At 42.7% G+C, this 23,631-nt stretch overlaps 1 protein-coding gene across 2 annotated transcripts in view; it reads left to right on the forward strand.

Annotated features, from left to right (window-relative positions):
* NINL (ninein like) overlaps nucleotides 1-20,374 on the forward strand; it is a 128,191-nt gene extending 107,817 nt beyond the window's left edge. Inside the window, exons 19-23 of one of the 2 annotated variants that reach the window (XM_016219062.2) lie at nucleotides 9,535-9,693; nucleotides 10,430-10,543; nucleotides 13,994-14,203; nucleotides 15,995-16,108; nucleotides 19,172-20,374. In XM_016219062.2, coding sequence (XP_016074548.2) covers nucleotides 9,535-9,693; nucleotides 10,430-10,543; nucleotides 13,994-14,203; nucleotides 15,995-16,108; nucleotides 19,172-19,363 — 789 coding nt within the window. In that variant the 3' untranslated portion in view covers nucleotides 19,364-20,374. The remainder of the gene's footprint in view (nucleotides 1-9,534; nucleotides 9,694-10,429; nucleotides 10,544-13,993; nucleotides 14,204-15,994; nucleotides 16,109-19,171) is intronic. The other variant, XM_087819147.1, reaches the window with a different exon arrangement.
* Nucleotides 20,375-23,631: the final 3,257 nt, after the last annotated feature.

Consider the following 23,631-nt stretch of genomic DNA (forward strand, 5'->3'; position numbering starts at 1 on the left):
TGTATTAACTTCTACACAGTTTGATCCCATGTAGGGTCATGTATCCACCACCATAGTCAAGATGCTGAACAGTTCAACTCCACGGGGACCTTCATGGTATTGTTTTGTAACCATACCCACCTCCTTCTTGCCCCCCTGCCCCAGCCCCTCGCGCCTGACGGCCGCGAATCTTTCCTTCGCTTCTAAAATTGTGTGATTTCAAAATATTATATAAAAGGAATCATATAGATGTAATCTTTGGGACTGGCTTTTCTCACATATCATAACCCTGGACATTTATTCAGCTGGTGGCATAGTTAGCTTCTTTTTATTGTTAAATAGTATTCTAAGGTATTGATGGCCCACACTTTAACAGTCATCTTTTAAAGCAGGGGTGGGGAACCTTTTTTCTGCCAAGGGCCATTTGGATATTTATATCTTCTTGGGCCATAAAAAATTATCAGCTTAAAAATTAGCTATGAACAAAAGCTCCTAGACTTAATGAATTTCAAGTCCCACCTGTGGTTGCCTTGGCAGGGCCAAACCAAATTATTTCAGCCCTCAGGCCGTACATTCCCCATTCCAGTTTTAAAGGATAGCCAGGCTGATTTCAGTTTTGGGCTATCCCAAATAATGCAGCTATGAACATTCCTGTGCAGGTTTTTGTATGAACAAAAGTTTTTATTTCACTGGGATAATTGTCCAAGAGTGCAGATACGGAGCTATGTGTGATAGTTACATGTTAAGTTTTATGAGAAACCACCAAACTATTATCCAGAGTGGCTGTAACAGTTTCCATTTCCACCAGCAATGTATTCTTGACCCAGTTTCTCCATATCCTTGCCAGCATTTGGCGGGTTACTAGTTGTCTGCTCTGAGGGTGTATACTAAGACAGAAAGGCCAGCGGGGATCGCCTTCTGCGTTGGCTCCCCTCTGGCAAGGCAACACTTTGAGGGCAGGAGAAGAACAGAGTGCTGTGTGTATTCTTCAGAACAGTCGCTGTTAGTCTGCTCAGTCTGCCACAACCAAATACCACACACTGGGGGCTTAAACAACAGATTGTGTGGCTCTGTGGGGGAGAGCTGAATGAACAGCCTTTGGGGTTTCTATGCTGAACCCCTCTCTTACACAGCCCACAGATGCCATCTTTCCTGGGTCAGACACTCTCCTCCATATGGCATTAGCCTGGGGGTATCCAGTAGCCCCACCCTCCAGGCTCCCCATTGCCCTGCCCTGCCAAGCTCCTGCCCTGTGTAGGAGTTAGCTGCTTGGCCCCATGGTGTAGACTTTCTTGGAGGGCTCTTAAGAAGGTCCAGGCAGCCCTAGTTGGACTGGCTCAGTGGTTAGAGCGTTGGCCTGCAGGCTGAAGGATTCCAGGTTCAATTCTGGGCAAGGGCATGTACCTGGGTTGTAGGCTCGATCCTGGCCCTGGTCGAGGTGTGTGTGGGAGGCAGTCAGTTGATGTGTCTTTCTCACGTTGATGTTTCTCTCTCTTTCTTTTTTTTCACTCTCTCTAAAAAGCAATGGAAAAAATATCCTCGATTGAGGATTAAAAAATAAATTAAATAAATAATGTTACAAAACATTAAAAGAAAAGGTCTAGGTAGACTTAGGGTGTCAGAGACTGAGTTCTGTGGCTCTGGGACAAGGGTCATATTCCCCTTGCCCCCCATGAGCCTCACCAGAGCCGCCTCCTCACAACAAATTCACTAGCCCTAACCTTTGATCTCCTGATGGGTGTATGTTGCAGAGCATACCCCCTGCAGAGGAATCATCTGGCTATGGCAGGCCTGGGCCCATGGTGCAGACTTTCTAGGAAGGCTCTTGAGGAGAATTGGGGAGGCTGCCTTAGTCAGTTTGGCTCAGTGGTTAATGCATCAGCCTGCAACTAAAGGGTCTAGGGTTTGATCCTGGTCAAGGGCACATACCCTGGTTGCAGGCCCTATCCCCAGCCCCTGGTCAGAGCACGTGCAGGAGGCAACCAATCTATGTCTCTCTCACATCAATATTTCTCTCTCTCTCTCTCTCCCCCTTCCACTCTCTGAAAAGCAATGGGAAAAACAGCCTTGGGTAAGGATTAAAAAAAAAAAAATTGGGAAGGCTGAGTTGTGTGGCTCTAGGGTGGAGTCATTTTTCACTTGAAAGCTCAGCCACAGTCACCATTCCTGTTCAGAGCCCTTTCTTCACACTGCCAAATCTTGGTCTGTTTAGGGCTGATGAACTCTGCTAGCTTCAGCCTGATGGTTCTCTGAAACCCTGCCCCACCAAAGAGGCCTGCAGGCACCCAGTAGGTGGCAGAGGGCCTTGGTATACCCGGGAACTTTTCCTGAGTGGCCACAAACCCAGCACAGGGGCTGAGTTTGAATTTGTATCAGTCTGTTGAACACCACTCGCCCTTGCCCTATGACTCCCTGAGAATCTACCTCATGTCCTACCAGAGGTTCATTCAGTTACTGAGCCTAAGAGGCAGCTGGCAGGCAGAGGTGGACTCTTGGGGTGACTTGGGCCTTTTGTTGATCTGCCATTGGTCTTGATGCTGGTGGAAGCCAGCCTTGGTATGCAGCTTGGTTCCTCCCATGTACACCTATACCCAGCCGAAGCAGCCAAGAGTTGTAAATTGCTTTGTAGCATCTAACAGTCCAGGGCCGGTCACAGGTAGTGTCTGACATTGACCTGCACTGGAATTCCTCCCCAAAGGCCCCAGAAGCAACATATCTGGTGGCAGACTTAAGACCACATCAGAGCATGACTCATTCAGCTTCATAAGCAGCACTCCCAAAGAGAGGTCTCTGCAGGCACCAGACCCTGCTAGGGGGGATTTGCTTTGTGAGGTAAACCCCTGCACAGCAGCTTGTATGCTCTGGTCGGGGTCAATCCTCATAGTCAGCTAGTTTGAGGGTCAACCCCACAGATGGGCCAACAGCAATCAAGACTCAACAGGAGGGCTCACAAAACCCACATAAGGGATATTCCTGTAGCACTTAGCTCAGGTGATCAGGGAGACTGTGCCACCAAACCACGCAAGACACCTACTACACAAGGCCAGCATACCAATATTGGAGAAATAGCACAACTACCTAATACAGCGAAACAGTAGAGAGGCAGGCAAAAATGGGGAGAGAAAGATACATACCCCAAACAAAGAACATGAGAAAATCCTAGATAAAGAACTAAATGAGAAGTCAAGCAATCCTCCAGGTACAGAGTTCAAAATAATGGTTATAAAGATGCTCAAGAAACTTAGAACTTCAATAAACAGCAAGCATATAAAAGGATAAAAATTATAAAACAGACTAAGTCAGAAGTGAAGAATACACTAGAAGGAATCAACTGCAGATTAGATGAAGCGGAGTATTGAATAAGCAATCTACAAGGCCACATAGCAGAAAACACCCAATCAAAACAGCAAAAAGAAAAAATTTAACAAGTAAATATACTTTAAGGGACGTCTGGGACAACATCAGTGGTAACAACATCTGCATCATAGAAGTATCAGAAGGAGAAGAGAGAGAGCCAGGAATTGAGAACCTATTTGAAGAAATAATGACTGAAAACTTTCCTAACCTGATGAAAGTAAAAGACACAAGTCCAGGAAGCACAGAGAGTCCCAAGTAAGATGAAACTGAAGAGGCCCACACCATGACACATCATAATTAAAATCCAAAGGTTAAAGACAGAGAATCTTAAAAGCAGCAAGAGAAAAACAATTAGTTACCTACAAGGGAGCTCCCATAAGACTGTCAGATGATTTCTCAACAAAACCATTTTAGGCCAGAAGGGATTGGCATAAAATACTCAAAGTGATGAAAAGCAAGGACCTACAACCAGGACTACTCTGCCCAACAAGGCTATCATTTATAATTGAAGGAGAAATAAAGAGCTTCCCTGGAGGGGAGGGGAGCAGAAGGACTTCATTACCACCAACCTAGTATTACAAGAAATGTTAATGGGACTTCTTTAAGAAGAATAAAGAGAAAAAAAAGAGGGACATAGTTATAAAAATAGCCTCTTACTTCCCAGTGAGTTAAAGCAGCCCTGCCTAGGCTCACTTCTATCACTGTGACCTTCACTTCCCAGTCAGCTAAGGGCAGCCTTGCCTTGGCTCACTTCTTTCCTATAACATTTCTAGAGAGCCAAAGCAGAGCCCCGTCTAGGCTCTCCCCTGTTGTTTCTTCTACCCTAAGTTCTTCCTTTGTTTCATTTTCCCCAGCATTAATAAACATACTATCAAAACCAAAAATAAACAAAATAAAATGGCAACAAATATGTACCTATCAAGTTACTTTAGATGTAAGTGGATTAAATGCTCCAATAAAAAGACAAAGGATAGCTGAATGAATAAGAAATCAAGGCCCATAGGTCTGCAAGAGACCCACCTCAGAATGAAAAATACAGAGAGACTGAAAGTAAAGTGGTGGAGAAAATATTTCATGCAAATGGAAACAAAAAAGCTGGGGTAGCAATACTTACATAAAACAAAATAGACTTTTTAAAAAGACTATTAGAAGAGACAGAGGACATTACATAATGATAAAGGGATCAAACCAACAAGAAGATGGAACCCTTGTAAAACATTTTCCACCCAATATAGGAGGAGCACCTGAATATATAAAGCAAATCTTGATGGACATAAAAGGAGAGATTGACAGTAATACAGTCATAGTAGGGGATTTTAATACCCCATTGACATCAATGGATAGATCTTCCAGACAGAAAATCAGTAAGGAAACAGCAGCTTTAAATGTCACACTAGACCAGATAGATTTCACTGATATTTTCAAGGATTTCACTTCAAAGCAGCAAAACATACATATTTTTCAAGTGCATGGGGAACATTTTCTTGGATAGACCACATATTAGGCCAGAAAACAATTCTCTATAAATTTAAGAAGATTGAAATCATATCAAGCATCTTGTCCAACTATAATGTTATGAAACTAGAAATCATTTACAAGAAAAAAAATATGAAAAAAACACAAAAACATGTAGGCTAAATAACTTGTCACTAAATGGTAACTGGGTTAACAATGAGATCAAGGAAGAAATTAAAAGATACCTTGGAATTAATGAAAATTAAAACACAGCAACCTAAAATCTTTGGGACACAGCGAAAGTAGTGCTAAGAGGGAAATTCATAGCATTACAGGCCTACCTCAAGAAAGAAGAAAAATATCAAATAATTTAACCTTACACCTAAAAAAACTAGAAAAAGAACAAGGAAAACCTACAGTGAGCAAAAGGAAGGAAATAATAAAGATCAGAGCTGAAATAAAAGATAGTCTTAAAAAAATACAAAAGATCAGTGAAACCAAGAGCTGGTTCTTGAGAAGATAAACAAGATTGATAAACCTTTAACCAGACTCATCAAGAGAAAAAGAGAGAGGGCCCAAATAAATAAGAAATCAAAGAAGAGAAGTAATAGCTGACAACACAGAAATACAAAAGATTCTAAGAAAATGTTACAAACAACTACATGCTAATAAATTGGACAATCTCAGGAAATGGATAAATTCTTAGAAACATACAATCATACAAAATTGAAGGTGAAACAGACAATATGATTGCATTGATTACAACTCATGAAATTGAAGCAGTAATAAAAAAACTCCCACAAAAGTCCTGGACCAGATGGCTTTCCAGGTGAATTTTCAAAGAAGAAAAAAATTCAAAGAACTAACACGTATACTTCTCAAACTATTCAAAAAATTTCAAGATAAAAACACTACAAAGAAAGAAAATTATAAGCCAATATCACTGATGAACATAGATGCAAATATCCTCAACAAAATATTAGCAAACAGTTCAGCAATACATTAAAAAGATCATACACCATGATCAAGTGTGATTTATTCCTGGGATGCAAGGTTGGTATAGTATCTACAAATCAACATGAAATACCACATACACCAAATGAACGATAAAAATCATATGATCATATCAATAGTTGCAGAAAATGTGTTTACAAAAATCAGCACGCATTTATAATAAAGTCTCAGCAAAGTGAGAATAGAGGGAACATACCTCAACATGATAAAGGCCATATGTGACAACCCCATAGATAACTTCATATGCAGCAGGGAAAAACAAAGTGTTTCCCTTTAGATCAGGAACAAGATGGGGATGTCCACTTTCATCTCTGTTATTCAACATAAGAGAGGTACTGGAAGTCCTAGCTACAGCAATCGGACAGAAAAATAGAAGTCATCCAAATTATAAGAAAGTAGTAAAACTCATTATTTTTAGATGACAAGATATACTGTATGTAGAGAACCCCAAAGATTCTACCAAAATCTACTAGAACTGGTAAATGAATTCAGTGAAGTAGCAGAATACAAAATATTCAGAAATCTGTTTCTTTTTTATACATCAGTAATGAAACATCAGAAAGGGAAACTAAGAAAACAATGCCATTTACAATTTCATGAAGAAAAAATTAAGTACCTTGGAATAAATTTACCGGGAAGGTAAAACACCCATGCTTGGAAAATTGTAAGACACTGAAGAAAGAAACAGAAAAATATACAAATAAATGGAAGCATATTCTGTGCTAATGGATAGGGAAAATTAACATCATTAAAATGTCCACATTACCTAAAGCAATCTGTAGATTCAATACAATTCCTATCAAAATACAGTGAGTATTTCACAGAGCTAGAAGAAATAATCCAAAAATGCACATGGAACCACAAAAGACCCCAAATAGTCACACCAATCTTGAGGAAGAAGACCAAAGTTGGAGATATCATGCTGCCTGATACCAAACTGTGCTATAAGGGCATAGTAATCAAAGCAGCATGGTACTGGCATAAAAGCAGACACACAGATCAGTGGAACAGAATAGAGAGCTCAGAAATACACCTACGTCTCTATGGTCAACTAATATTTGATAAAGGAGGCAAGAATGTACAGTGGGGTAAGGGTGGTCTATTCAATTAATGGTGTTCTGGAAATTGGGCAAATATATGCAAAAGAGAATGAAACTAGACCACATTCTAACAGCATAAGCAAGAATGAGCTCAAAATGGATTAGAGGCTTAAATGTAAGACTTAAAATAAAAAAACTCCTTGAAGAAAACATAGTAAAATCTCTGACATTTCTCTTAATATTTTTTCTGATATATCACCTTGGGAAGGGAAAAGAAAAAAATAAACAAATGGGACTATATAAAATTAAAAAGTTTTTCCACATCAAAGGAAACCATCAGAAAAATGAAAAGAAAATCCACTGAATGGGAGAACATATTCACCAATGATACATGTGATAAGGGGATAATAACCAAAATTTATAAAGAATTCATACAATCAACATGAAAAAAGTCTAATTTTATTTTTTTTTTAACATACCTTTATTGATTTCAGAGAGAGGAGAGGGAGAGGGAGAGAGGGATAGAAACATCAATGATGAGAGAGTCATTGATCAAGCCCGCAACCCGGGCATGTGCCCTGACCGGGAATCGAACACCGATCGCCTGGATCCCAGGTTGACGCTCAACCACTGAGCCACACCTGGCTGGGCAAAAAAAAAAGTTTAATTTTAAAATGAGCTGAGAACCTGAAGAGACACTTTTCCAAGAGGAAATACAGATGGCCAAGAGACATGAAAAGACTGAAGGTCAGGTTGGTAATTTTCAGAGAAATACAAATTAAAACCACAATGAGATATCTCAGAATGTCTTATAAGTAAACCAAGTGTCAGTGAGGATGTGGAGAAAGGAGAACCCTCGAGTATTCTTTGTGATAATGCAGATTTGTCAGCCACTATTGAAAACAGTATGAAGGGTTCTCAAAAAATTAAAAATGGAATTGTATGACCCAGCGATTCCACTTCTGAGTACATATCTAAAGAAATCCAAAGCACTAATTCAAAAGAATATATACACCCATATGTTCATTGCAGCGTTATTGATAATAGCAAAGATACGGAAGCAACCCATGTGCCCATCAGTAGACAAGTGGATAAGCGACATTGTGTTACATATATACAATGGAATATTAGCCATAAAAAAGAATCAAATCTTACCATTTACAACAGGGTGGATGGACCTATGCTAAGAAAATAGGTCAGGGAAAGAGAAATACCATATGATTTCACTTATATGTGGGATCTAAAGAACAATGTGAATGAACAAATGAGAGTCATAGACACAGAGAACAGACTATGGTACCAGAGGGGAGGGGAATTGTAGGGTATAGGCATTGATTAAATTGTGTATTTTGCTTTTTCTAAATCACCACCACCCAGCAGATAGTGGATGCAAAACAAACGCTTTTAATTTGGGGGACTGGGTGAAAAAGGTGAAGGGATTAAGTACAGCACAGGAAATATAGTCAAGAATGTAATAACTCTGTATGGTGCCAGGTGGGTACTGGATATATCAGGGGAAATACTTTGTAAAATATATTATCCTCTAACCACTATGCTGTACAACTGAAATACAAATAATACTGAATGTAAACTGTAATTGAAAATAAAAATTTTTAATTTTTCCAATAAAATGTTATAAACATAAGAGAACTTTATACCAGATGTAACTGCCATGAACTTATGATGTGGAAACACCTCTTGATCCTCAAGTCTGAGTTTTTAAGGAAAGGACAAGGTGACAATTTGCAGAGAAGAAAATGAGAAATCATCACAGGAGAAAGGCGTGGGCTCACAAAGCTTTAGTAATCTGAAGTTTCAACAACTTACAGGTTCCATTATGTGCTTATCAAACCCTCAAAAACATGCAAGTAATGTGGTGGTTGGCACAGTCCTGGGGAAGGAGTGAGGCGTGTGCTCTGCCAAGTGTGCTGAAGCTGGCTCCGAGGGTGGCCCCCTGGAAACACTGCGTTGCTGCTGATACAAGGCCTCAAGAACTGACTGTTGTGGGAAAAAGCAAATAAGCAGAGCTGTGGCTTAGAAGAAGATATGCACGAAAAGTAATTTGTTGACAGTAACTGGGATTTCCATGGTGAGACTGCAGGTCCCACTTCCTAGTTGCTGTTCCAGCTCGGTGCGTTTGCTCATCCACTCAGTGAGCGTTTGTTCAGCGTCCACTGTCTGCTGGGTGGTGGTGATTTAGAAAAAGCAAAATACACAATTTAATCAATGCCTATACCCTACCAAAAGCTACATTTATGTGTTTAATGACAAAGATAGGATATTTTGAAGAGATTTATGTATCTCACATTTAGGGGATTTTCCTTCAAATTGCTTCAAATAATGTTAGAAATAACTGGAAGAAATGAGAAAACATGAAAGGTCTTCAGAACAGTGGTTTGGGTCTTCATGGCACCTCTGGTGGTCCAGATACGTCTTGTTTTTTCTAGGGAGAGAGCTCTGTTGCCATTTGGGCTAGATCATTCTCTGCATTGGAGGGTGCTGAGTACCTCACCTACTGGCTTCCAGTAGCAGTCCCCCTTCCCCAGCTGTGGTAACCAGAAATGTCTCAAGACATTGTAAATGTCCTCTGGGAAACAAAAGCATCCCTAGTTGAGAACCACTGAAATCTGAATTGAGCTGCTGGTTTAAAAAAATAACTTTTTCGTCTGTTTCAACCCCTTCGCTCTAGAGTCAGAAATGCAAGGATGAATTGTTTCAGCTCAGCCACAGGGTCCTTCAGCTGGGAGAGGAGGCCTCTACCCAGCAGGCCCAAACTGAGAAAAACTGCATCACCATTCAGCTGCTAACACAGAGATTAGAGGAGGCCGGACACCGGGAGGAGTTGCAGGTGAGTAGTGGCCGGGGCAGTGGGGGAGCGGGCACATTAGAGAAGCAGCCTAAAATGCATCAGGAGCAGCCCCAAAGTGCCAAGAGGCAGGCACTGCCCTCAGGTGAAAGTGAGGAACTTAACAGGCAAGCCCTGGAGAATATGTGGACTTCAGCAGCTTTCGCGAATCCCCGGTGTCTAGGAAAGGTAGCAGAAAGGAATTGCATTCTGATGGTAAAAGCGTAAATTGGTACAACCTCTCTGGGGGACAGTTTGGCAAAATCTGTATCAAGAACCTCAAGAATGTCAATATTTTCTGACTTCATGGTTCTGCTTATGGGAATTTTACCTGAGTATTGTGGAAAGACTTTAACTGGATGTATTTTCATTGCTGTGTTATTTGTAATAGCAAAACAAAATTGGAATTTGCTTGAATTTATTGAACGAGTCAGTAAATTATGATATAGCTGCTAAAACCATGTTTTCCAATAATAATGTCATGGGGAAATGGTCAAGATATAATAAGGAGGGAAGCACAGCACGACACTGTACCAGTCTTACAATAGAAATGCTACGTGTAGAGGAAGGATGACAGCACAGTGTCCTGTGGTCATTGGGCTGCTGGGATCATGGGTGATTTAAATTTTGCAATTTTTGCTTTTCTGTAATTTTCTGAAGTTTCTGCATTAAACATGTATCAAACTGCTAAGATATTTCTTATACTTGTGAGATTGATTTTTTTTTTTTTTTTAATCAGGGAGACCAAATTAAAAAACTCGAACTTGAACTTGAACACATAAATCAGGAATGTCAGAGCCTGAGACTGTCATGGTCACAACTGAGAGAGACCCTTGAAGAAAGTCAAAACCAGGTGGGTGTATGTGATGGCCTGAGATGCTGGGTCCTGTCTGGGAAGGTATGTGTGATGGCCTGAGACAGTGGTTCCCATCTGGGCAGGTGTGCATGATGGCCTGAGACACTGGGCCCCATCTGGGAAGTTGTATGTGATGACCTGAGATGCTGGGTCCCATCAGGGAAGGAGAGTCAATGCAGTTCAGTGCTGACAGAGCCTTGCTAGGACTAGTCCATTCCAGAGAAGTTTTTGGGCCAGCCTGAAATTGCACAGCTAGTGGGGCACTTACCAGGCCCAGGACTGAAGTCAAGCCTAGTCCAAAATTCGGTTGACCTTGAGCAGGCCATGTGAAGAGCTGTGCCTCAGTTTACTCCAGAGAGGAGGAGGCCAGAAAGCATATCTTTGGGTGTGCCCTTTATAGAACCAAGGAGCCAGAGGAGAGCTTCAGGGTAGCCTCTGAGGAGAGCTGGTGTCTGATCCAAGACAGTCAAGATCATGGGGCACAGTAGACCCCATGGGTAAGGATCTCCATGCCTCAGTCTCACACATATTTATATGCACACAGTAAAGCCCTAAAATTGTGTGTGTGTCACACCTGCTGGCTCCCACTCTCTCCTGCTCCAGCATTTACCCAGTGCTTGCCAGGCTCACGAGGTGCTAAGACGGTGGCAGGGAGCTCGCGGCTGTGAACAAACAGAAACCTCGGGGTGCCTGACAGTGTGAGGTGCAGGGAGGGACACAGAGTGGATAGCCTGTTCTTCCTGGGAGAGCCAGGTGCTCAAGAGGGAGGAGAGTGACAGGTGTGTGACAGTAGGAGGGGCCCTGAGTACTGAGAGCCCAGTGGGGACTCAGATGTGGGGTGCACTTGGAGGCCACCCCAAGCATGGTATGGAAGGGGGTCTCTAACCCATGTGGCTTCAGTCCCAGTACCAACCTCACTTGAGTGTGGCACTTGAGCCTCTTTGCAGGTTTCCTCTGTTGGCTTTTGGCCCCACAGCTGGACTTGGCCGGCTGTGGTTGCCTGGTGTGAGAGGGCAAGATGCCTAAGGCAGCAGAGGGGTCAACCTGGGTGTGGGACCTTCCAGGGCCGTTGGGGGCTCCTGTAGACTGCCAGCTTTCTCACTGCAAACAAGCACTTTCCCAGAGGTACCTCTGTATTTGGGGGTTCCTTTCTGTTTTTAAGTCTGAAAGGATTCTTGAGAAATTGCCTTGGACAGTTTGTGCCCTTTGACCCTGAGGAATTAGCCAGTGTCACAGGCAGAAGATACCTTACTTAAACAATCCTGCTGCAACATGAGCTGCTTCCCACTTATTTGTGATTTAGAAGATTCCCCTCAAAACCACACTGATTACAGGCGTCTACAGAGTAGTTAAGGCATCTGGGTGTGTTGCGGTGAGGATGGGTGTGGAGATACGTGGGAGGGAGTCAGTGTTATCACGGGTGCATCTATAGATGGTTCTGAGAGAGAAGGTCTAGGAGGTCGCAGAGCCAAGTAGGTTGGACAGGTACTGGCAGGGGCGTAACTCGGAGGAGCCCCAGGAAGTCCCAGCACTTGTTTTTTTAAAAAGATGGTGACCAAGTCCAACATTCTGTTGGTGCAGCCTGGATTCAAGGTGGGGGCTCAGAGCCCACCTCTCAGTGGGGGACAGCACAGACTCCACCTGTCAATGAGAGGAAGGCTCAGAGTCCAGTTCTCAATAGGCAGAAAGAGCAGCCTGTGTAGCCTGGAGCTGGGCCAGCTCTATCTTCATCTCACTTCCATGAAGAGGGAGATGAAAAGGACTGGAAAGAATTCAGCTCGTGGGTGCTTATGGGCTAATTGCACATGTAGATAGTTGCAGAGTAGGATTGCAGGGACTCCCAGGCTGAGCCCACAGCGGCCTCCCTGCAGAAAAGGTCGCTCTCAGGCCCCAGGATTCAGACAACGGGTGGCTGTAGAAGGTGGCAGTGAGGAGTGTGAGGCAGTGTGTTCAAAGGAAGAGTGCATCGGTGGTGGGGAGCACGGTCAGAGTAGGAATGCCACTGGGATGCATGGGTGCTCTGACACTCGCAGTCACAGGGACTGGGATGGGGCTCAGGTTCTGGCTGGGGTGGCTGCAAAATGACAACCCGAAGCGGGAAATGATGTTACTTTTCGTGGAGATGTGTCTCAGCACTGTTCCTCCTCCTCTTTCCCTCCCAAGAGCACAGCAGCTGTCCGCCTGGAAGCTGTTCGTGTACACGTGTATTTCTTTGGGATGACTCCTGACCTAGAGAACAGCTGTGTGTTATAGTGATGGTGTCGCCCCTGAGATGGCCCTTGTGAGATGGGAGGTGACACAGTAACTGTTGAAAGGAATCTGGGCTGTAGGCTCGCAGCCTCTCACCTGTGTAGCACCCTTCCTTCCTCCTGACCATGTGGCTACTTTTTGACCTGCCCGAAGTGTGACTTTTAAAAAAATTTTTGTAAAAGTGTATTTGAGCCAAACTGATGACATATACCTGGGAACAGGACCTCAGATACCCTCCTAAGTGGGACTTTCGATGGAGCCTTAGACGTGCAGGACGGCTAATGTGGCCAATTCTTTTAGGGGCCAAGGAAATGGTGTGTATTCTAGATGAAGCCCTCAGAGTCAGTGAATTAAGTGGTGTTTGGATCTGGCCTCCCAATTGCTTAGTAAAAATACTGGGCACATGATGTGCAGTTCAGTCATGACTCACATAATTCCATGAGTTCTGTGCAGTCCTCTGTGGCCGGGGAGCTTCATTCCACACCTGCTCCCAAGTTTCCTTCTGCATTTGCTGTGTGTAATTACCCTTGTGATCCTGGCCTCAGTGAGGTCTCGGAAGTGTAAGTTCTCCACCTAAAGGATTATTACCATATCCAGCTTGCATAGGTTATCTAGTTTTTAAGTAATCAGACTGCAGTGAGGTATGCTGGAAGGCAAAACTGGATAGAAAATATCATGGTCCTCCCGTGGATCCAATGTGAAGTCTCAGCATCATCATTCTGAGAATCACAGGCACAACTTTCCCTCTCACTGTGCAGCTCTGGCTCTATGGCAAGTTTTACTGTCAGAATTCCAACGAATAGGCTCTTTATAAATTCTTCATTTTGCTGCAGATGCAGAGACCACAAAGGAGAAAGGGTGCCTTACTTGCCCTTCCAGTTGTAGGGTGTCTTTTTTAAAATGTTTTTACTGATTTCAGAGAGAGGAAGGGAGAGGGAGAAATAGAAACATCAATGATAACAGAGTCATTGATCAGCTGCCTCCTGCACGCCCCCCACTGAAGATCGAGCCCACAACCCGGGCATGTGCCCTGACCAGGAATCTAACTGCGATCTCCTGGATCCTAGGTCGATGCTCAACCACTGAGCCATGCCGGCTGGGCTGTAGAGTGTCCTTAAACAGTCTTTCATGTCTGGCAGTGACCCTGTAACTCTTAGCAATCACAGCAAAGCCGTCATGGCCTTTTCCCTGGTACAGCAGGACGGAGCCAACCTGAGACTGAGAGACACTCCTGCCCAGCACTTGCAGGACATCCACCAGCTGCAGAAGCAGATGGAGCAGTGTGCGCCTCTGGGCTGCTTGGCAGAGCTGCAGCAGCTGTTGGAATGGGAGCAGCGGGCAGCTCCGCAGCTCCACCAAGAGTGCAGCCTCCAGGAGGAGGAAGGGAGGCCACTGCAAGCACAGCAGGTGAGTGGGGACAAGGGCCCTGAGTTCCAGCTGATGGTGAAGGGGAAGGTGAGGCTGGATCGCTGGTCACTCAGCCAGAAACTGTCCCCGTGCCAAGGGGAAGGTGGCCCAACAGTTACCCTAACTCCATGAAAACTGGCTGTACAGAAGCTGCGGGACCCTGATTTTCACTGTGAATAATGAGGACCCCAACAGATGCTGAGGGAGTACTAGGGAGGTGCGGCGAGCTCTGGGGGAAGGCGTCTCCCTCCCTCTCCGAGAACACTGAGCAAGCTGATCCTGAAGGTCTCTTCAGCTTGGGGGCCACAGTTCTTCCCAGACGCAGTCTGTCCTTGGGGGCTGCAGTATCTGGTAGGCCCCATGGCTAAATATTAGGGGCCACACAGGAAATGCTTACAGGGCCTGAAAGGTGGTGAGTGAGGGGCTGTGGCAAGGCGATGGGTGTGGCTCCTCGCCTGTGTAGTCTCAGCATTCCAATTCTCCTGATTTCAAAAAGCCAGAAACTAGATTTTTATATGAACACTCCCAGTTTCCAAATGATGCACCTAATTTTTAAACAAATCTCAAACCATTATGCAGACTGGAAAAAAATCCACCCAAAGGCACATAAAGAATGAAGTTACTTACTGGGTACACACTGATCTAGGTATTGGAGGTACAGAAATGACACACAAGCAAAAACCTGTGCCTTCCTGTACCATATATTCTAGTGGTGGTAGGGAGACAAAAAGTAAAAAATGAGTAATGTGGACAGCATGTCAGATGGTGAGTGCTGTGGAGTGGGAGGTTTTGCAGTTTTAAATAGGATAGCGAGAGAAGACAGTTCTTGAGCCAACACTGGCCTTAGGTTGTTGAGGTAGCAAGCATCCAGTTACCTGGGGAAAGAGGACTGTAGGCAGCAGGAGCAGCATGTGCAGTGGCCCTGAGGTGGGCATGTACTTGGCATGTTTAAGAACAGCAAGGATCTCAGGAGGAGGAGGGCAGTGGGACAAGAGGTCAGCAAGGTAACAGGATAGACTTACGTAGCCTGCTGTGTGCCAGACACTGCATTAGGCATCTAGGGATGTAGAAAGAGGGTCACTGCCTTAAAGGGCAGCAGGCCAAAGTGGCTCAGAGCATTAACTGAAGACCTTGGGCCAGTTCCTCATCTGTAAAATTCAGATATGAGTGCTACTACCTCAAAGCATTATTGTGACGCACCGGTGAGTTAGCACTTTTAAAGTGCTTGTACTGTCTGTGGAACATGTGCACCCTGTGTGTTTAATTTAAAAGCCTGAGAAAACAACTCGATCCTGAACAACGCAGTTCATGAGGAAAAGTCCAGGGCAGGAGGGATGTGGAGATCAGGAGCCAGAGGACAAAAATTAGAGCAAAACTTTAAAGATGGGTAAAATGTAATGTTTGTAAAGCATAAATTCTAACAAAGAATAACCTTTCAGCATTATGCAAAAATGTTAAGCTAAAGATAATGATAAACTATGATAGATTATTGACAAAACAAAGAAGTTTAATCAGGAATTCTTTAGAAATACTTAGTAACATGTTTGGGGAAACTCAGGAGTTATTTATAATTAAATTTTTAGGACAAAGCAGTCTGCTAATTCTTGAACTAAAAAAAGGAAATAACAGTTTTGTGGTTTGTGACAGAACATTTTTAATTACTCTATACAGATGAAAGGTTATCAGTACTGTCAAATTTGCACATTATAGCTAATTTCCACTCTAAATAAGGCTGAGATGATTCTTTTTTTAAAATGTAAAATATTGGTGTGTAACCTTCTTTTGTGGTAGAAAGAACATAAAAAACAGCTTAAAGACACAGAAGAGCAGGTAGAAGAGGTGGAAATGATTTTGAAGAACATGGAAATGCTCCTACAAGAAAAAGTGGGTGAGCTGGGAGAGCAGGTGAGTAAGGGGCTTCTCAGTACACGCTAATATCAACTTTCAGAACTTTTCCCTTTTATGGCTGTTGAAGTAGCTGACCTAGGGAGCAACTATCTTGTCACAGAACTAAAGAGAACCCCATGTTCATTTGGGACCGATGAATTTGGGCTTTGTCTAAACTTCATTTTGAGATTCTGGATGTACAAATTTTTTTCAGATTAACAATGAAAAGCAATCAGTACAAAACTGATTTTACTAAATATATACCCAACATTATATTTGTACATTGTTTTTATTTTCTTTTAGAAGTTGTTTTAAGATGTATTTTTGAGGCTTCATATAACCTCCAAAAAGATGTTCATTCTTTCATTTGTTCAGTCATTCCAAGCACCTATTATGTATCAAGGCATTGTCCTAGGTAGACCCTGAGATAAGACCTCAAGGACCTGACATTCCGGAGGCAGAGACAGATAACAGGATAAATGACCTAAGGTTGTAAGAGTGCTCTGAAGAAAAGGAAATGGTGATAGGTGGGATCTGGTGAGGATAGTTAGGATATGGCCTGGGAGCAGACACCTAATGACCCAGCCATGGGAAGGTCTAGCTATGTCCCCCAACAGAGGCCAGGTTGGCATTTTGGAAGGGAGAATGCTCATTGGGTGGGACTATCCCTGGCACTGTAGTGCTAAATGCCAATATTACCCCCCGTCACTGGGACAGCTATAAAAGGGCGCCTGTACATCTCCGCATATGCTGGGGGACATGTCAGACCCCCAATGAGGAGGTGCATCCCATGAAGGAACAATGCAGGCAAATGTCCTTAGATGAGAACAAGCATCGCACATGGAAGGCCAGTGAGGAGTCACTGTAGCTGGTGTGAACTGATGGGATGGTACAGGCAGGCAGGCAGGGCCTCATCAAGGTCAGTAGTTTGGATTTTATTTTAATTGCAATTAGAAGCCATTGGAAGAGTTTAAGTAAGAGCATGATCTGATCTATATTTTAAAAGAGATCACCATGGGGAAAAAAAAGAAATAATCTGAGCTGCTAGAGGGAAAAAACAAAAAGATCACAGCTGCCCTGACCAGTAAAAGCTTACAGACTCACTCAGCCAGCAGTTAAATCAGTAAGAACTGGCAGTGGAACAGCCAGCACCGGAGTGCTGGGTTGGGAGGCAAGGTTAGAGGCGAAGAGGAGACACAAAGGCAAATACAGCTACTCCAGGAGAGTTCTTCTGTAGTGCTAGTAGTGAAGAGAAATGTGAGAATCTGTAGAAATATTCTTATTACATAATAATCAAGTATGATTTATCCAAGGGATCCTGAGCCTCGGAGCCCAAATGGGATGAAACATTTATGTTGCCTCTTGTTCCTGAATAGTGGTGGAAGGTTCCGAGGCTGAGCCACTCCGGCCCATCCCCCTCCTTGCCTACCTTCCTGGATTTGCTGTCATCCACTAACCCTCTCACTGTCTCCTTGGTCCTTACCTTTCCTTCCAACTGTCAGATTCTGACTCCCCTTACACCTGGAAAACCAGTTCTAGTTTTAGTTCAACAGCTGATGGCTGTTGCCCACCAGTGCCCCCCCCCCCCCCCCGCTAGCACTGAGCCCTCTCCCTCCCCTGACTTCCAGCACCTCTTCCCTCTATCAGCTGTCCCTGAAAGACCCGAAGCACCCAAAACAAATGTGCAGGTACTCAGGCCATGCACACCTAGATCTGGCCCTGTGTGACCTCGCCTGGACCCACCCCCATCTCCTCCTTCCTCTGGGGCCCTGGCTGACACCCAACACAAACTTCAGGGGACCCTGATATTACCAGTTCTCTACTCTTCACAGAAATACAGTTGTCTTTGCACTCACCTGCCTGCCCTTGACTTAGGTCCAAAACCTAAGAGACTAAAGCAATGGGGACACAAGGCAGTGGGCTCCTCCCCCCAACCCACCCCCACCGTGTCCCCATCTAGTCCACAAGTTCCACCTTCAGAGTGGAGAGAGAACCCAGCCACTTCTTGCCCTGCCCCCACTGCTCCCACCCTCATCTTTGGTGTCCTAACTGGCATGTCTTATTTCCTCCTCTTATCTGTTATCCACACAGGAGCAGCAATAATCCTTCCCAAGTGTGGTTGAGGTGCTGGCCCTCCTCTGCTCAGAATCCTTCAGTTTCCCCAGGTACCTCAGAGTAAAAGGCAGAGTTTTTACAGTGACCTCCAAGGTTCTGTAGGATCTATGCCTTGCACAGGCCTCCTGGCCATTCTGACAGCATGCACCATCCTCTGGGCCTGTGCACTCCCTCTGACTTATTCCTGTGCTTTATTCAGACCCCTTCAAATGTCATACAGAGAAGCCCTCTGTTCACCCCAACCAAAATATGAACCCCTCAGCTGTCTGTTCCCTGCTGGATTTTCTCTTAGCACTTGTCACCACCTGATACACTGCCTATTTGTTTCTGATCTGTCTCCTTCCACTAGAGTATGTGCTCCAGGAGAGCAGAGTGGTTGCTAGGGCAGTGCCTGGCAATGAGGGGTGCTTAGTGAATGAGTGAATGAGTGAATGAATGAATGAATGAATGCAGTGTTGACTTAAGGTCAGGATATCTTTGCCTTTGTATATTGAACAAGGACTCATGATTAGAGGCCTTGTGTCCCCATTGCTTTAGTCCCTATGGCTATTGTGTGTGGTGACCAGTTGGGTCTAGCAAGGGTAAATGCAGTGCCTCAGTGGGTCCTGGGTGACAAGATGGGCTTACAAAGCACACCTGGATGAACAGCACATTTTTGGCACTCTTGACAATTTCCTTGTCTTACATTGCCCTGAATATTCTTTTTTGAGGCCTATGATTTTGACTTTTCATGTCTTCATTTCATGGTAAAATCTGATAAAGTTGACTTGAATTTTCTCTACCACATAGTTTCTCAGATTCTCAATTTACTCTCATGCCAGGATAACAAAAATTGTTACGACATCCCATGTTTGTATCAGATCTGTAAAAACCCCAACATTATGGTTTGAATAAAGATGGATAAAAGGGTTTCGTAGCATTTCTGCACTAGATTCACAGTAAAGAATGGCTTTCTCCCCTCTCTAGTTTGAAAAGAACACAAAATCTGATTTGCTGCTCAAGGAACTCTATGTGGAAAATGCTCACCTGATGAAAGCACTTCAGGTCACTGAAGAGAAACAACGAGGGGCTGAGAAAAAAAACCGAATCTTGGAAGAAAAAGTTAGAGCTCTCAACAAGCTAATCAGTAAGATGACTTCAGCATCCTTCTCTGTGTAGACTGCTTGTTTTCCTGAAATTCATTTTGAAAGAGCATCTTTTAAAATTAAGCCACTGTGATACCATAATTTTCTATGGCTCATTGGCCATGCACCCCTGGACGTATGAGCCAGATGCTGGGGAAACAGACATATTGGAAAAGACTACATTTTTATTAGCAGTCCAGGTAATTTCCTGGTAGAATTCCCAATTGTGATATTCACTGTGAAATCAGATTATGGGGGCTCTCAGCAAAGAACAACTAAAAGAAAATGATAAAGTAAAACACTTTCAATGTTGTGCTTTTGACTTTGGCTGCAGAGATTAAAATGCAAAATTAGGGCTCTGTACACTTTTACCAATTACTGTTACTGCTTTGGGTTTAAATCATTAGTATTCTCAGTGGTGGGTCTATACGAACATTACAGAAAGGCTTCACTCCCTGTGACTGTCACCCAGTGATAAAGGACAAAGGAGGGGAAGCCCTTTTTTAGGGACTGCTGCACCATGGGAAGATGTTTGGACAATGCTTATTTTAGGTCTTTGCGCTCAGGGACAATGGTATTTATTGCAAATGCAATCTTTTTCTCCTTGAAATGTCATCACACTGGAAATTGTATTATATGGTTAAAAAACATATAGTTTTATATCTAAAATCCACAAATTATGGTCATTTGGTTTATCAGAATACACTTCTGTAATATGAAGAGTAACTATTTGCAATAAACTTTTGTATTAAAATCGATTTAACTTCTAAGATTGTTTTTAATTTCTTTAAATCCTCATCTGAGGATATGTTTATTGATTTTTGAGAGAGGAAGAGAGACATGGATGTGAGAGAAAAGCATCGATCAGTTGCCTCCTGTATGTGCTCTGACCACAAATCAAACCTACAACCTTTTTGGTGTACAGGACAGTGTTCCAACTACCTTGCCACCCGGCCAGGGCTTAGTCTTTTTTTTAATTATAAAATATTTCAAACATATAGGAAAATAGTTTTCATAAGAAATACTCCTGTGCACATCAACAAGATGCACTAAGAAACTGCCACATTTTACCCTCCCCCTTCCTGGAAGCAGCCGCTACTCTGCAGCTCTTGCATCCCGTCCCCTTTGATCTGTGTATTTCCTATATGTGCTTGTATAAGCACAACCTTAAAGCACTATGGAAAGACCCAAAGACTGGGAGAGGTGGAAAGTTCAGTTCTCGGACAGGAAAACTCAACATGAACTGATTAATGTAATGTATTCCCAATTAAAATACAAACTGTCCCAATCAACCCCTTGTCCCAGATTTAGGCAGTTCTAAAGTTTATATGCACAACTAGATAAACAAATTAAATAATCTGGGAAAAACTCTGAAGAAAGAGCAATGAATGGGGATTAGTTCTACCTGTTATTAAAATAGTAAGTCTCAATACAGTTTGGGTTACATGGGTGTATACATATGTCAAAACTAAAAGGATACACGTCTTCATTCACTTTGGGCTTCTGGCTGGGACTGGAGTAACAAGGAGATTTAATCTAATACACCCGAATAATGCTAACCACCAACTGATGTTTATGAAACCCAATAGCCAGCAACAGCAGAAGTGCACCTGGAACATTTACCAAACTAGACCATATTCTGGGCCTTGAAACAAGTCTCAAGAAATTAAATAAGAAATCTAGACCAGAATGATATCTGGAAAATCCCTAAATATCTGGAAAATGAGTAACATGCTGATAAATAACCCACAAAGCAAAGAAGAAATTGGAGGAGAAAAATCAAACTGAATATAAATAAAACTACAACATACCAAACTTCTGTGAAGTGGAATGGAGTGTTACTTAAGGTCTCAAAATCAATGACCTCAGCCACTCACCTTAAATAGCTGAAAAAAGAAGAGGAAGTTAAGCTCAAAGTAATCAGAAGAAATAATGAAGATCACAGTAGAAGTCAAGGAACAGAAGAACAGGGGTTAGCAAACTACATGCTTATAGGTTACAGCCAGCCCTGTAGCCTGTTTCTGTCAAGTTTGATTGGCACGGCTACTGTCTCTGCCTGCTTTTGTGCTATAGAAGCAGCCGTGAGAGACTCCGGCCTATACAGTCTACAGAGTCTAAGATACAGAAAACGTCTGTTGATCCCTGCAATAGAAAACAGAAAAACAAAAGAACAAAACAAAAACATACGGAAAAAGCCAATGAAGCCAAAGGCTGATTCTTTGAGAACATTAATATTAAATTGGTAAACTCCTAGCCAGGATGATCAGGATGAAGAGAAAAAATTTTTTTAACAACATTAAGAATAAGAGAGAGACATCATTACAAAAATCTACAAAAAGCATAGTAAGGCAGTATTATAAACAGCATTAATTCAATAACTTAGACATAATGGAGCAGATGAAAATTATCAACTAGAAAAACACTGAATAGCCCTATATCTGACAGAAATTGAAACTGTTGTTAACCTTCCTACAGAGAAATTCTAGTCCCAGATGTTTTAAATGTGAATTCTACTAAACACTGAAGAAAGATATAGTATCAAGTCTATAAAACTCTTCCAAAAAAATTGAAGAGGAAATATTTACCACTCATTCTATGACAGGGTTACTCATAGGCACGACAAGAAAACATTCCAGACCAATCTCTCATGAACACAGATACAAAAATTATAAATGATCAAAATCTCTCCCTCAAAAAGGTTCATACCCAGATGGTTCTATCAGTATCAAAACTATTACATTTCTATTTAAAATAGGCAAAGGAGCAAACACCAACCAACTCATTTTATACACCAGACCCTGACACCAAACCTGGCTGTGATAGATACTCAGTGTTCCTGCCTTCATGTGGTTCATGTAGTCCTTTACTCATCCTGGGCAGCCTGTGATCGTACACACCCACTGATGGAATGCAGCAGAAGCGTGCTAGTCCAGTACCAGGCCTCGCCTTTTAGAAAACTAACAATGCCCACTTCCATCCTCTTAGCACTGTGGGAGTCCTGAGCTGCCAGGTAAGAAGCCCAGCCAGCTTGCTGGAAAGAAGCACTTGGAGACCACACACAGACGGGAGGCTGAGCCAACCAGCCACCATCTGAATATGACTGTGCCAGAGTCCCCAAGCAAGATCTGCAGAACTATCCAACCAAGCCCAGTCAACCACAGAATTTTGAGAGCTAATAAAATGGTGTGGTTTAAAGTTACTGTTTCAGGTGGTTTGTTTCATAGGAACAGATCATTAACACTGAAAAACCACAGACTTACATACACACATGCATACATTCCCCTCTTCCAAAACTAAAAACCAGCATCACTCACAGTTGCAAAATTCCTCAATAAAATAATAGCAAGTCAAACATTACAGTTCACAGCTCACTAAACGGTTAATACACCATGGCCAAGAAGAATGTAGCCTAGGGAATTCAAGTAGTTTAACAATAGAATTCTGTTCATGTAATTCATAACATTAGAGAGTCAAGTGAGAAAAAGTATGATAATAACTCAGGTTCCAAAGGCATATTTAGGAAAACCATATTTGTTAATTACTATTTTATTTTAAATTATGGTATTGAATTTATTTTGAGGCTTCAAGTTGCAGTGAGAGAGGCCACAAGTTTTGGTATTTTTCCTAGAGAAGTATGGGATAGAAAGATTGAGAAATGAGCCCTGGTCAGTTTGGCTGAGTGATTAGAGCCCTGGCCCTCGGACTGAAGGGTCCTGGGTTCAATTCCAGCCAAGGGCATGTACCTGGGTTGTAGGCTCTATCCCTGGCTCTGGTTGGGGGATGTTGGGGGGCAACCAATTGCTGTGTCTCTTTCACATCGATGTTTCTCTCTCTCTCTCTCCCCCCCTCCCCCTTTCACACTCTGTAAAAGCAATGGAAAAAATATCCTCAGGTGAGGATTAAAAAAAAGACTGAGAAATGAGACTGGATTTCCAAGTCATGAAAAAGATAAGCTGCAACCTATTGAAAGTTCTAGACAAAAAGTTCTAGACAACAAAATCAATGTAAAAACTGAGTTTATATAAACATTAGAACGTGGCCAAGTAATCATAATTTGCAACTTTTGTACATGTATCAGCCAAAGCCAGTTAGATAATAGAAAAAAAGATTCCATTCACATTAGAACAAAAACTAGAAAATTGGGAAACCATTAAGAAATGGGATTGTACTTGACATGTAACCAGCTCACAGTGAGCCCATGGAATGATGGTTTTTAGTAGGTGAAAGGGAAACTTCCATTTTCTACATTTCATATTTTTTACCTTTTTTTTAACTACACATATATCACCTTCAAAATTCTAG

This window comes from Miniopterus natalensis, chromosome 7, assembly GCF_054644295.1.
Source record: "Miniopterus natalensis isolate mMinNat1 chromosome 7, mMinNat1.hap1, whole genome shotgun sequence".
NCBI lineage: Eukaryota > Metazoa > Chordata > Mammalia > Chiroptera > Miniopteridae > Miniopterus > Miniopterus natalensis.